At 44.8% G+C, this 13,655-nt stretch overlaps 1 protein-coding gene across 3 annotated transcripts in view; it reads right to left on the reverse strand.

Moving 5' to 3' along the window:
- SLF1 (SMC5-SMC6 complex localization factor 1) overlaps positions 1-13,655 on the reverse strand; it is a 68,122-nt gene that overhangs the window by 38,329 nt on the left and 16,138 nt on the right. For 2 of the 3 annotated variants that reach the window (XM_059694106.1, XM_059694104.1), the window contains exons 5-6: positions 12,484-12,646; positions 4,634-4,777 (exon numbers count right to left, since the gene is read on the reverse strand). In XM_059694106.1, the coding sequence (XP_059550089.1) occupies positions 4,634-4,777; positions 12,484-12,646 (307 nt within the window). The remainder of the gene's footprint in view (positions 1-4,633; positions 4,778-12,483; positions 12,647-13,655) is intronic. The other variant, XM_059694105.1, reaches the window with a different exon arrangement.

Raw genomic sequence — 13,655 nt, forward strand, 5'->3', positions numbered from 1 at the left:
TTTAATTAGGTACTTGCATTTTACTAACTTAATCTTTCTGGGAATCGCTGCACTTTTTTCCTATTTGTCAGTTAAAACTGAATATGGTTTTCATCATTATTTTATTTTTCCAAATGTTTGTAAAAATAATTTAGGCTGTAGATCAAATAGAATCTTGCCATTATTAGGCATATAAAATGAAACATCTCAAAAAAATCATATTAAAGAACATAGGTATAATAACATTGAACAGAATAACGTGTATCACAAACTATACGGTTTTTTATTTTATTAAGACATTATTTTAGCCCTGGCTAGCATTGCTCAGTGGTTGAACGTGGACCCAGGTGGTCATGGTTTGATTCCCCATCAGGGTAACATGCCCGAGTTGAGGGCTCGGTACACAGTAGGAGGCGTGCAGGAGGCAGCCGATCGATGTTTCTATCTCTATCCCTCTCCCTTCCTCCCTCTAAAATCAATAAAAAAAACGTACTTTTAAAAGCCTCAAAAAGTCTCTTATTAGGACACTAGAGGCCCGGTGCACAAAAATTTGTGCACTGGGTGGGGGGGGGGGTCCCTCAGCCTGGCCTGTGCCCTCTCGCAGTCTGAGACCCCTCCGGAGATAACGACCTGCTGGCTTAGGCCTGCTCCCGGGTGGCAGAGGGCAGGCCCAATCCCTAGGTGAAGCACTGGTCGGGCTCAGAGCAGGGCCGATTGGGGAGTTGGGGCGCCTTCCCCTGTCATGCACAGAGCAGGGCAGATTGGGAGGTTGCAATGCCACCCTCAGTCACGCTCAGGGTAGGGCCGATTGGGGGGTTGGGGCACCACCCACTGTCACACTAAAGGCAGGGTCAATGGGGAGGTTGCGGCGACACCCCCTGTCACGCACAGAGCAGGGCCCATCAGGGGGGTTGAGGCTCCATATCCTGTCACGCACAGAGCAGGGTCAATCAAGGGGTTGGGGAGCTCCCCCGTCATGCACAGAGCAGGGCCGATTTGGGGGTTGAGGAGCTCCCCCATGTCACTCACAGAGTAGGGCCGATAGGGGAGTTGGGGCACCGCCCCTTTTAACACTCAGGGCAGGGCAGATCAGAGGGTTGGGGTGCCGCCAATCTCACACTCAGGGCAGGGCCGATGGGGAGGTTATGGCTCTACCCCGTCACACACAGAGCAGGGCCCATGGGGGGGGGGGTGTTGGGGCACCACACCCTGTCACACAGAGCCGCAGGGCGATCAGGGGGTTGTGGAGCTCCCCCCTATCAGGCACAGAGCAGGGCTGATCAGGGGGTTGGGGCGCCTTCCCCTGTCATGAACAGAGCAGGGCGGATAGGGAGGTTGTGGCCCCGCCCCCTGTCACACACAGAGCCGCAGGGCGATCAGGGGTTTGGGCGCTGCCCTCTGTCATGCTGATCCCGGTGCCGGGAGGCCTCGGGGCTCCGCTGATCGCGGTGCTGGGAGGCATATTACCCTTTTACTATATAGGATAGAGACCTGGTGCATGGGTGGGGCTGGCTGGTTTGCCCTGAAGGGTGTCCTGGATCAGGGTGGGGGTCCCCACTGGGGTGCCTGGCCAGCTGGGTGAGGGGATGATGGCTGTTTGCAGCTGGTCACACACCCTTCAGGGTGGGGGTCCCCACTGGGCTGCCTGGCCAGCCTGGGTGAGGGAATGATGGCTGTTTTCAGGCCGACTGAAGCTCCCAACTGCTCCTTTTTTTCTTTTTCTTTTTTTATTCTGGGCCAGCTTTAGCTCTGGCTCCAGCTCTGAGGCTTCTGCTGCTGAAAGAAGGTATCTGGTTTGTTTTGGTTCTACAATCGAAACACTGTATAACTCCAGCTCTAAGATTCCGGCCTCGCTGAAAGCAGGTTTCTGGGGTTTTGTTTAGCTTCTTTATTTGTTACAATGTTTCTTAAACTGCAGGCTCAGAGACCGGTAAAGCAGGCAGGGGAACGTTGGTTTCCTCCATCACTGAAGCAAGCAAGCCTCATATTAGTTTCAAGCTGCCTGGCTGCTGGCCGCCATCTTGGCTGGCAGTTAATTTGCATATCTCGCTGATTAGCCAATGGGAAGGGTAGCGGTCGTACGCCAATTACCATGTTTCTCTTTTATTAGATAGGATCTACATGTAGTTAATCAAGAAAGTAGTAGTCTTCTAAGTCACATGAATATCAATTATACTTTGGAAAAGCAATAAAAAATTGCAAGAACATTTTAAGCTCTTATAAAGTTTTACCTAATTTCTCCATATATACTTTTGTAAGGTATTATTCATTTATGAAGTTTCAAATTGTTCCTAGAATTCTCCTTATAAAATTTTGAATAGGTGCAATAACAATAATTTTTCATTTTTTTCCTAGTCACATTTAAAAACATTTTAGTTTAGACTAATAATAATTACTAGGCTAATTAATGATTTGGCAAATCAACTAAAGAGTCTGTTTTATAAAACAGTATGAAATTGAACTAATCATGCCTTTTTTTGGTTGTTGCTATTTGAAAATTTTTGAGACATATGTTTATATCTATCTAAATACATATATTATCTAAATGCACACACACACACACACATATTAGAGGCCCGGTGCACAAGATTCGTGCACTGGGGGTGGCGGGGGGAGGTCCCTCAGCTCAGCCTGTGCCCTTGCATAGTCCAGAACCCCTCGGGGGATGTCCGCCTGCTGGACGGACATTCCCCGGGGATCAGGCCTAAGTCGGCAGTCAGACATCCCGCTCGCAGTCCAGGGCTCTCGCAGTCCAGGACCCCATACTCCTTACCGCCCGCCTGCAGCGGAGGCGGGAGAGGCTCCCGCAACTGCCGCTGTGCTAGCACGGCTTCTGGCTGAACGGTGCTCCCTTTGTGGGCGTTCACTAACCACCAGAGGGCAGCTCCTGCATTGAGTGTCTGCCCCCTGGTGGTCAGTGCACATCATAGCAACTGGTCGTTGTGCCGTTCAGTGTATTTGCATATTACGCTTTTATTATATAGGACTAGAGGCCTGGTGTACTAAAATTTGTGCACTGGCTGGGCAAGGGGGGGTGGAGGGGTGTCCCTCAGCCCCACTTGTGCCCTTTCACCATCTGGGACCCCTCGGGAGATAACCACCTGCTGGCTTAGGCCCGCTCCCCAGGTGGCAGATGGCAAGCTCGATCCCTCGGTTCCTGCCCCGCCTCCCCGGGTCTTGCACACAGGTCGGGTCGCACACGGGACGCCCCGGGTCGGGTCGCACACAGGACGCCCGGGTGGGCCGGCAGATCGCTGCTGCCCCGCACGGCCGCCCTGGGTTGGGTCGCACACAGATGCCCGCTGCCCCGGGTCGCAGATAGCAGGCCTGGAGGGTGGCAGGGCAGGCGGGATGGTGCTGTCCCACCTTGCCTGTAGTATGCAAATTAGCTGCCATCTTTGTTGGCAGTTAATTTGCATATCATTCTGATTAGCCAATGGGAGGCATAGCGAAAGTATCATCAATTACCATGTTTGTCTATTATTAGATAGGATATGCTGTCGCATACATATATGTGTGTGCATATTATATATAAATATATATATATACTAGGGGCCCGGTGCACGAAATTCGTGCACTGGGTGTGTGTGTGGGGGGGAGTGTCCCTCAGCCCAGCCTGCCCCCTCTCACATACTGGGAGCCCTCAGGCGTTGACCCCCATCACCCTCCAATCACAGGATCGGCCCCTTGCCCAGGCCTGACGCCTCTGGCCTAGGCGTCCGGCCCAGGCAGCGGGGACCCGCAGCTGCAGCGGCCCCACGATCGTGGGCTTCGCTTTAGCCCAGGCAAGGGACCCCTAGCTCCTGGGACTGCCAGCTTCGACCGTGCCCAGCTCCCATCGCTGGCTCCACCCCTACTTCCTGCTATCACTGGCCAGGGCGGAAAAGGCACCTGATTCTCCGATCATGGCTGGGGGGCAGGGCAAAGGCGGCCCCAGGGCCGCCTTTGCCCTGCCCCCCAGCTCTTAGCTTCCCCCTGGGTTTCCAATCACTGTCAGTGGCAGGGGGCTGCTTCCTGCTTTCCCTTTCGCCTCCCTGCATTGTGCCTACATATGCAAATTAACCACCATCTTGTTGGCAGTTAACTGCCGATCTTAGTTGGCAGTTAATTTGCATATAGCCCTGATTAGCCAATGAAAAGGGTAGCTCGTACGCCAATTACCATTTTTCTCTTTTATTAGTGTTGATGCTGTCTTAAGGTTCATTTTCTTTGCTTTCAGTTCCAAGTCCTTCCTATTTTTTGTTTTCTATTTTACCCAAAATAGAATTCATCTGTGTCATTTAAAAAATTTTGTTCTATATGCAGTAACATATTTGAATTTAGACAATAAATTATGAACATATATATTGCTGACAAAAATCCTTTATGAGACACGTTATATTAAACATAGAGAGAAGTTCTAAGTAATTACCATGTGTTGAGATTACACTATGTATTAGTAACTATGTCTCTATATACATATAGGCATTATTTCAATTAGAATCTCAAAACAGACATAAGGTAATATCTTAATATGCTCAAATCATAGACTTTAAAACACTGGGTTCAAATACCAAATGTGATTCTAATACCCATGTTATTTCTACCATATATTACCTCTCAAACAATTTTATAAGATCCAGAAATGTACATTTTTTAACCAATAAAGTTTTACCTGGATTCTACATATAGTCTCTCTGAAGGAATCTTTCATTTTAAGAAAATCCACATCTTTCCTGAAATCTTTGTTTTTTTCTTGATTGCTATGTTTAGTACAAACAGAATTGGTTTGGGAATCTTCATCATTTTGAATTTCTTTCTGTATATATGTAAAAATGGTTTAGGCAATCAATTAAGTATAATTTCAATGTAACTGTACTTCTTATGGTATTCAAAATTATCTATAATTGCAAAATACTTTGACAGACAAACAAGTAGATAAAATGCTCTCTCCCAAATTAAAGATTATTAAACCCTAGTGAATTCTTTCAGGGAAATAGCATTACAACAAAGGTTGTGAATAATAAAGTGATTTCTGTGTATTTCAACAAAAGCTATTGCCTTGTTGCTCTAGTAGCAATGCTTTTTACAACTAATCATTGACAAAACTATTTTATCTAGTCTCTGTTCAAATCTACATCAAAATTTTTCAGATTATAGATTACATCTCACAGTATTTTTCAGTTTTTTACTGATAAGACTTCTCATTTGCAAGAATATCACAGAGAGGAAAAGAGGCTGAGTAATGGCTGAATTCACAGCTCTGATTTTATCTGAATAGCAATAAACAATTAACTTCACCCAACTATATTTCAAACATATTTCTCTTGCCAAGAAATCCAAACTGATTCACAAACCACCAATTTAAAAAATACTTGCATATACATAATTCTATAAGTTTAGTAGAATAAAAAGTTGGAAGTAAAGATGAGTGCATGACAATTCCCAAAATGTATTTATGAAAAGGCATTCAGAGATTCACTATCTTTACACAAAGATTATAGAAAACCACTGTCATCCTAGGGAATAATTATGATATAAGCCAAAGTGTGGTAAGGCTTATGGTGTGATCTTTGGTTCCCTTTCACATGTACAAAGCTTCCTATGTGGACACGAGGACCCTTTAGCAGGCTACAATCCTGCAGAGAATGATACCCGAGAGTAGCTGACTAAATTTGTTCAATTATTCAGAAAAGTGAAATAAAAACTAAGAAAAATAAAAACATTTATTCCTTCCAATTCCTAGCATCAAGAAAATAATTACTCTGAATGTACAAAGAACAATTTCTGTTGTGGACAACTTGAAGTGAAATCAAAGTTGTAGACAAAAAGCTTGACATCAAAATGGAATTAACTATTTTCTCCTCAGAAGTGATCATAAAATGCCTTTCTTATTTGGACTGAATAATAATGAACTCCTAGCTATCTATGCCACAACTTATAAAACAATGTATTCTACAAACAAAAATAGAGATTATTTACTTTTTTTAGTTGATAAACTATTGCTTCCCTCCGAATCTGAATCTGAATGTTTTCAGATTACTGCAAAGACTAATGTGGGTAAAACATACTACAAATTACACTTTAATCATTTCTTTCCATAGAAAATAAAAATTCAGATACTTTTACTAATCTATGTAGTTAAGAATGACTTTCATTCTGTTGAAAGTTAATTCTACCTTTAAACTGTTCAGACAGATAAATCAGGATGCTTCTGGCTGCAACAGAAAACCAACTCAAACTAATAAACATGGAAATGTACTGCCTCACAGAATGGCAATGTGTTCTTAGCACTAAGGTTTCAGGGTTGGTTAATCCAGCAACTCAAGTATCTCAACAAGGGTACAGATTCTGTCTCTATACTTCTCTATCTATACAGTTAGTTTTATCCCAAGGCTACCTTTCCTCATAGTCAAAGAATGACTGCTAGTGGTAACATTTAGGTTACATTTTCCCATCTTCATATCTTGTAGGAGCAGGCTGCCAGGGGCTCTCTTTTCAGAATGAAGAATAAACTCCCAGAAACTCTTCTATACCTCTTTTCATGTTCCATGGATCAGAACTGGTTCAAATGGCCATTCCTAATCCAATCACTTTCAAGGGCAATAAAACTGTTTATAGTTCAAGCAGGTCCATCCCTTGAGCTAAAGTAAAATTTCCACTCTACAATGCTGCTATTCAGTAAGGAAAAGATTTATAATAATAAAAGCGTAATATGCTAATTAGACTGGACGTCCTTGCGGACGAAGCCGGGGTTGCAGCTGTAGGATCGAGGCAGACGCAGCGGCTGTGAGGGAGGGATACAGGCAGCTGCCGCGGCTTCGAAGGCCTACTCTTGCACGAATTCCATGCATCGAGCCTGTAGTAATTATCCTATCTAATAAAAGAGAAACATGGTAATTGGCTTACGACCGCTACCCTTCCCATTGGCTAATCAGCAAGATATGCAAATTAACTGCCAGCCAAGATGGCGGCCGGCAGCCAGGCAGCTGGAAACTAACATGAGGCTTGCTTGCTTCAGTGACGGAGGACTCCAACGTTCCCCCACCTGCCTTGCCGGCCTCTGAGCTTGCAGTTTAAGAAACATTGTAACAAATATAGAAGCTAAACAAAACCCCAGAAACCTGCTTTCAGCGAGCCGGGATCTCAGAGCTGGGGTTATACATTGTTCCGATTATAGAACGAAACAAACCAGATACCTTCTTTCAGCAGCAGAGGCCCCAGAGCTGGAGCCAGAGCTAAAGCTAGCCCAGAATAAAAAAAGAAAAAGAAAAAAAGGAGAAGTTGGGAGCTTCAGTCGGCCTGAAAACAGCCCTCAGCCCCTCACCCAGACTGGCCAGGCACCCCATTGGGGACCCCCACCCTGATCCAGGACACCCTTCAGGACAAACCAGCCAGCCCCCACCCGTGCACCAAGCCTCTATTCTATATAGTAAAAGGGTAATATGCCTCCCAGCACCAGGATCAGCGGAGCTGAGAGGCCTCCCAGCACCGGGATCAGTGTGACAGGGGACAGCGCCCAAACCCCCTGATCGCCCTGGGGCTCTGTGTGTGACGGGGGCGGGGCCACAACCTCCCTATCCTCCCTGCGCTGTTCGTGACAGGGGAAGGCGCCCCAACCCCCTGATCAGCCCTGCTCTGTGCGTGACAGGGGGGAGCTCCCCAACCCCCTGATCGGCCCTGCTCTGTGCGTTACAGGGGGCAGCACCCCAACCCCCTGATTGGCCCTGCTCTGTGGGTGACGGGGTGGCGCTGCAACCTCCCCATCAACCCTGCCTTGAGTGTGACAGGAGGCGGTGCCCTAACCCCCCAATTGGCCCTACCCTGAGCGTGACTGAGGGTGGCATCGCAACCTCCTGATCCGCCCTGCTCTGAGCCCAACCAGGGGCTGCACCTAGGGATTGGGCCTGCCCTCTGCCACCCAGGAGCAGGCCTAAGCCAGCAGGTCGTTATCTCCTGAGAGGTCCCAGACTGCGAGAGGGCACAGGCCGGGCTGAGGGACCGTCCCTCCCCCGCAAGTGCACAAATTTTTGTGCACCGGGCCTCTAGTATAATAATATATTTCATATACTGTAGGAAGACTCAAAGTTTTTTCAAATGTTATGTTTGTTAACTTAACAAGATAAAATGAGAACTCATGTGCCAGGCTTTATGAAAGATGATTCAGATATAACTACAGAAAAGATAGGCATCATTCTTGATGACATGGTACTTTCGGTTTAGATGGGGAAATAGACATTAGCTAAATAATCAGGCAATTAATTAATTAGGATTATAGTGAATAGTATAAAGCAAAATAATTCTTAAGAACACATAATAAGTGAATCTAACTTAATATGGTGATCAAGAGGAATCTTTGAAGAGGCAACATTATCACCAGAACCTGAATCATGAGCACAGGGAGTGAGAGCGTAGTGGGAAGAACCTTGCCAGTCAAAGAATGTATCTTTTGAGAAGACACTGAGTTAGAAAATACCTTGGCCTATTAAAAATTGGGAAGAGACCATTTTATTACAGTAGAGCAAGCATAGAAAAAAGTGAAGCAGGATATAGTTTAAAAGGTAAGAGTGACAGGAATCCTATGGGAACTTGTAAGCCATGTAGAGGTTTAGAACTTTATCCTAAGACAATGGGAAGCCATTGGATGGTTTATTTATTTTTTTGTTTTTGTTTTTGTTAATCCTCACCTGAGGATATTTTTCCACTGATTTTTAGGGATAATGGATGAGAGAGGGAAAGATAGAGAGAAACATTAATGTAAGTGAGACATATCTATTGGTTGCCTCCTGGATGAGCCCCACCAGGGCCCAGGGGAGAAGTCTGCAACCAAGGTACGTGCCCTTGACCAGAATCAAACCTGGGACCCTTTGGTCCACAAGCCGACACTCTATCCACTGAGCCAAACCGCTAGGGCCCTTGGATGGTTTAAATAGGAGAGTGACAGGATCAGAATTGTTTTTGAAAGAATATTTTGGCTGTTCCTTCTGAATGAAGTAGCATGGACTAGAGAAAGAAAAGATAAGACTAATTAGGAAATTAGCAAGAGCATAAAAGTAACAGGAAGACTAATTAGGAGTCTACTCCAAGGGCACAGGGTAAAGAGGATAAACTAAATAGCATCTATATCCTCCTATCTAATAATAGCAAACATGGTAATTAACCGTACCTCCGACACGCTTCCCATTGGCTAATCAGGGCGATATGCAAATTAAGTGCCAACCAAGATGGCGGCCAGCAGCCAGGTAGCTGAAGTGAATAGGAGGCTTGCTTGCTCCATTGAAGGAGGAAGCCAAGGTTCCCCGCCTGCCCCTGCTGGGCTCTGAAATTGCACTCTAAGAAACAATGTTGCAATTATAGAAGGTAAACAAACCCCATGCTTTCAGCCAGCCGGCCGGCTGGAGTTGCAACAGTATTTCAATTATAGAACCCAAACAAACCCAGATCCCTGCTTTCAGCAACCGAGACCTCAGAGCTGGAGCCGAGCCTCAGAGGTAAAGCCGGCTCTCAGTTCTAGTGACAGCCATAGAAGGTAAATAAATCCCAGAATAAAAAAAAAAAAGAAAAAAAGGAGAGGTTGGGAGCGTCAGTCACCTGCCAGCCTGAAGACGGCCCTCAGCCCCTCACCCAGGCTGGCCAGGCACCCCATTGGGACTGCCACCCTGAAGGGGGTGTGACCAGCTGCAAACAGCCATTATCCCCTCATCCAGGCTGGCCAGGCACCCAAGCGGGACCTCCACCCTGATCCAGGACACCCTTCAGGGCAAACCAGCCGGCCCCGACCCGTGCACCAGGCCTCTATCCTATATACTAAAAGGGTAATATGCCTCCCAGCACCGGGATCAGCAGAGCAGCAAGGCATCCCAGCACCGGGATCAGCTGAGCAGCGAGGCCTCCTAGCACCGGGACCAGCTGAGCAGCGAGGCCTCACTGCCCTGTGTCAAGCAGAGCCGCGAGGCCTCCCAGCCCTGGGATTAGCGGAGCCGCTAGGCCTTCTGGCCCCTGGAGTAGCGTGACAGGGGGCAATGCACAAATCCCGATAGCCCTGCGGCTCTGTGTGTGACAGGGGGCGGGGCCGCAACCTCCCTAGCCGCCCTGCTCTGTTCGTGACAGGGGGTGGGGCCGCAACCTCCCCATTGACCCTGCCTTGAGTGTGACAGGGGGTGGCGCCCCAACGCCCCAATCGGCCCTACCCTGAGCGTGACTGGGGGTGGCATCGCAACCTCCTGATTCGCCCTACTCTGTACATGACAGGGGGCAGCGCCCCAACTCCCCAATCAGCCCTGCTCTGAGCCCGACCAGGGGCTGCACCTAGGGATTGGGCCTGCCCTCTGCCACCCAGGAGCGGGCCTAAGCCAGCAGGTCGTTATCTCCTGAGGGGTCCCAGACTGTGAGAGGGCACAAGTGGGGCTGAGGGACACCCCTCGCCCCCGCCAGTGCACAAATTTTTGTGCACCAGGCCTCTAGTATATATATAAAAGGATAAGTGTCCATCTGTCTGACCAGTAGTTATGACGTGCACTGACCACCAGGGAGGAGACAATCAACGCAGGAGCTGCCATGATGTGCACTGGCCATTTAGAAATAAACGGCACCACGGACCTGGTGCTGACAAATCAACACTTGGCTTCCCCCAAGTGGGACACAGGCCCCGACACCACCCCGGAGTGACACCTCACCAAATCGCAGCCAATGCTGCCAAGACCCCATGGCCCATAGCCCAGCCCAGCCTGGAAACAGTCATGGTGGGCTCCAAATAATGATGTCAAGTACCAACGCCTGGCTTCTTCTCCCTAGCGACTAGCCTCCTTAGAGTTTCTTCAGCCCAGGAACATGACTTGCTTTAAAGCCAGGTGCAAACATTTTATACTTTAACCAAATGTCTGTGAAGCATTTTCCCATGCCTCATCTCATTTGATCCTCACAGGAGTCCTGGAGTAGGTAGATAGGAGACTTGGTAGAATCCTATTTTCTTTTCATTAGCCGGGAAATGGAGATTTAGAAAGTTTAGAAACTTGACCTGACTGAAAAGAAGAAATGGTGGAGCTTGAAAACGACTTCAGGTTTTCTCACTGCGCAGAATATAGTCAAACACTGCTACAGTTAAATATTTTACCCTTTGTTCTCCCTGTATGATCTACAATAATAATCTGCTTCGTGTTGATATTTACTACTGTGTTGGTGACAATTACCTGAAAGAAATTTGGGGTGCTTCACTGGGCTGGAAAAAGTTTAGCTAAATCAGAAAGCAGGTCTAATTAAGCAAGTTTATTCTATGTATATATATAAAAGGCTAAGTTGACTTGCGCATCATACACAATACATATAAAGCTCTTGCTGGTGCCAATCGCACACATGTGTTTCGATCTGTCATTGTCGATCGTGAATTTGGTTGACACTATTATATTATAGAGAAAGGGCAAACAGTGATAATAAAATATTTCTTCTAATTAATTTCCTTTCAATGTGCATGAATCCATGCACCAGGACACTAGTATTAGTATAAAAGGAGAAACATAGATTGCTTTAAGAGGTATTTGAAATAAAATCAATAAAACTTGGTAATAGACAACTGGGAAATAAGGAAAAAGAAGGTTTTAGGGTGATTCCCAGATCTCTAACATAAATTATTGAACACTTAGGGTATCTATTGAGATGAGAAACACTGAAGGAGGAGCCAGTTTTTCTTGGAATATCAAGGTTCAGTTTTTAGACATATAAGGTTTCTCTTCTATCTTAAGTGACCCCTCTTTAAGATTCTTCTTCGTTTAATTCCAGAGGGTTTCTTCCATTTGAACTACTTAAGGAGTAGTATTTGTACAGGAAGAAGGAGGCAGAAGAATAGAACAGAAAAATATTTCTAAATCCTTAGAAGTAGCTCCCTTTTTTTCCAAATGGTACAAAATAACCCCAAAATTCTCATATGATACTATAGTCCACTGTTATTTTATTTATACCTACATTAAAACACTTAAAGTTATTTTGTAGTAAATATCACTAAAGCACTTGAAAACAAACGTAGAAACTCAAAATAAGACAATTTTAAATTTAATAAGCAAGTTTCTGTTGAAATTATCAAAAGTATTCTTGAATACTTAAATAACTGAGAGCAACTGCCTTAAAATATGTCATTTTAGCCGAAACCAGTTTGGCTCAGTGGATAGAGAGTCGGCCTGCGGACTGAGAGGTCCCAGGTTCGATTCTGGCCAAGGGCATGTACCTGGGTTGCGGGCACATCCCCAGTGGGAGATGTGCAGGAGGCAGCTGATCGATGTTTCTCTCTCATCGATGTTTCTAACTCTCTATCTCTCTCCCTTCCTCTCTATAAAAAAATCAATAAAATATATTTAAAAAAAAAGAGAGAAGCCGTAAAGTGCTTCCTTTAAAAAAAAAACAATAAAATATGTCATTTTAATTACCTTTCATCATTATAGTTTCAAAATTCAGAACATAATTTTACTATGTATCACTATATCATTATTTTATTTTAAAAAACATTTGAAAATGTCTATTATTTATTTTACTTACCTCTAACAGAAAATCCCCTAGATACTGAATTGGATAAAATGGACCCTTAAAGTTATCTTTTTCTTGCTCAGCCTTGATTCTTGCATTACTGGCAATTACATGAGTTATTCCAGTTGGTGAACTTTTTGGTAAAATAACATTTGCTTTTCCAGCCTCCAAAACTCTAAATAAAAATGTAAACAGTTTAGAAAGTATTTTTTAAATAAATTTATTCAGTCAAATTATCTAAATCAATAACTTCCTTAGAGTAGCATTGCAATTTCTGAAAGGAGTTATATTCTTTTGGGGTATATGAGTGCCATGAAGGATAATTATTGCAATGATTATAAGTTGCTCAAGTAAATGTTTAAGAAATTGGGCTATTCATTCTACTTATCAATTTCTTGATATGGGAGAAATTAAAAGCCAGGAATATTAAATTCACTTCTTAAAGAAAAGTTACCTTAATAAGCCAAAGAAATAATGAAAGAAGTCTAAGGAACTAGCTACTTCAGAAGGCAACATACCTCCAAGGAAATCATTCTGAACCATACACACACACACACACACACAAAAATGGAACTAGTTGCCAACCTTCTTCTAATAATTAGGCTTTGAAAAAGTTAAACATTAATCTATATTAAGAAATACTTTACATTTAGATTCAGAAGACACACATACAGACATGCATATCCCAAAATCAAGAAAGTTCTGATTCTGGTTAAGAATTTAGAAAGCTACAAGAGAACACTGCTACCACCTAACAATGAGAAAAAGCCAAATAAGCTACAAAAATTATAATTTTTCCTGAACCTGTCTGAGAACTAAGGTAACAAGCCAATCAAGAAACTAAATTTCCATAGATTAATAAGCAGGTTTGTGAAGAGACCGGACACCCGAACTATTTCACTTTGCCAGAGCGCAGGAGAGAAGTTATTAACATAAAAACTGGTAAGAATCAAGAAATTTTTAAAAATTTAAGGCCAAGTGAAGGTAGCATGGCAGTTTAGTATAACTAGGAGTCCCTGGCCCTCTTACTTGCAAACCTCTTTGCCACAGACCTCCATTAAGTATTCGTGGAAGAGTGTTGGAGCAGGTAACAAAGGAAGCCCCTATTGGTAGCACAGATGGGCCATCTGGGTCTGGCTGCCACCAAGTAATAGATATAAAACCAGATCCACTCCCCTGGATCC

This window comes from Myotis daubentonii, chromosome 4 (genome assembly GCF_963259705.1).
Source record: "Myotis daubentonii chromosome 4, mMyoDau2.1, whole genome shotgun sequence".
NCBI classification, from domain to species: Eukaryota; Metazoa; Chordata; class Mammalia; order Chiroptera; family Vespertilionidae; genus Myotis; species Myotis daubentonii.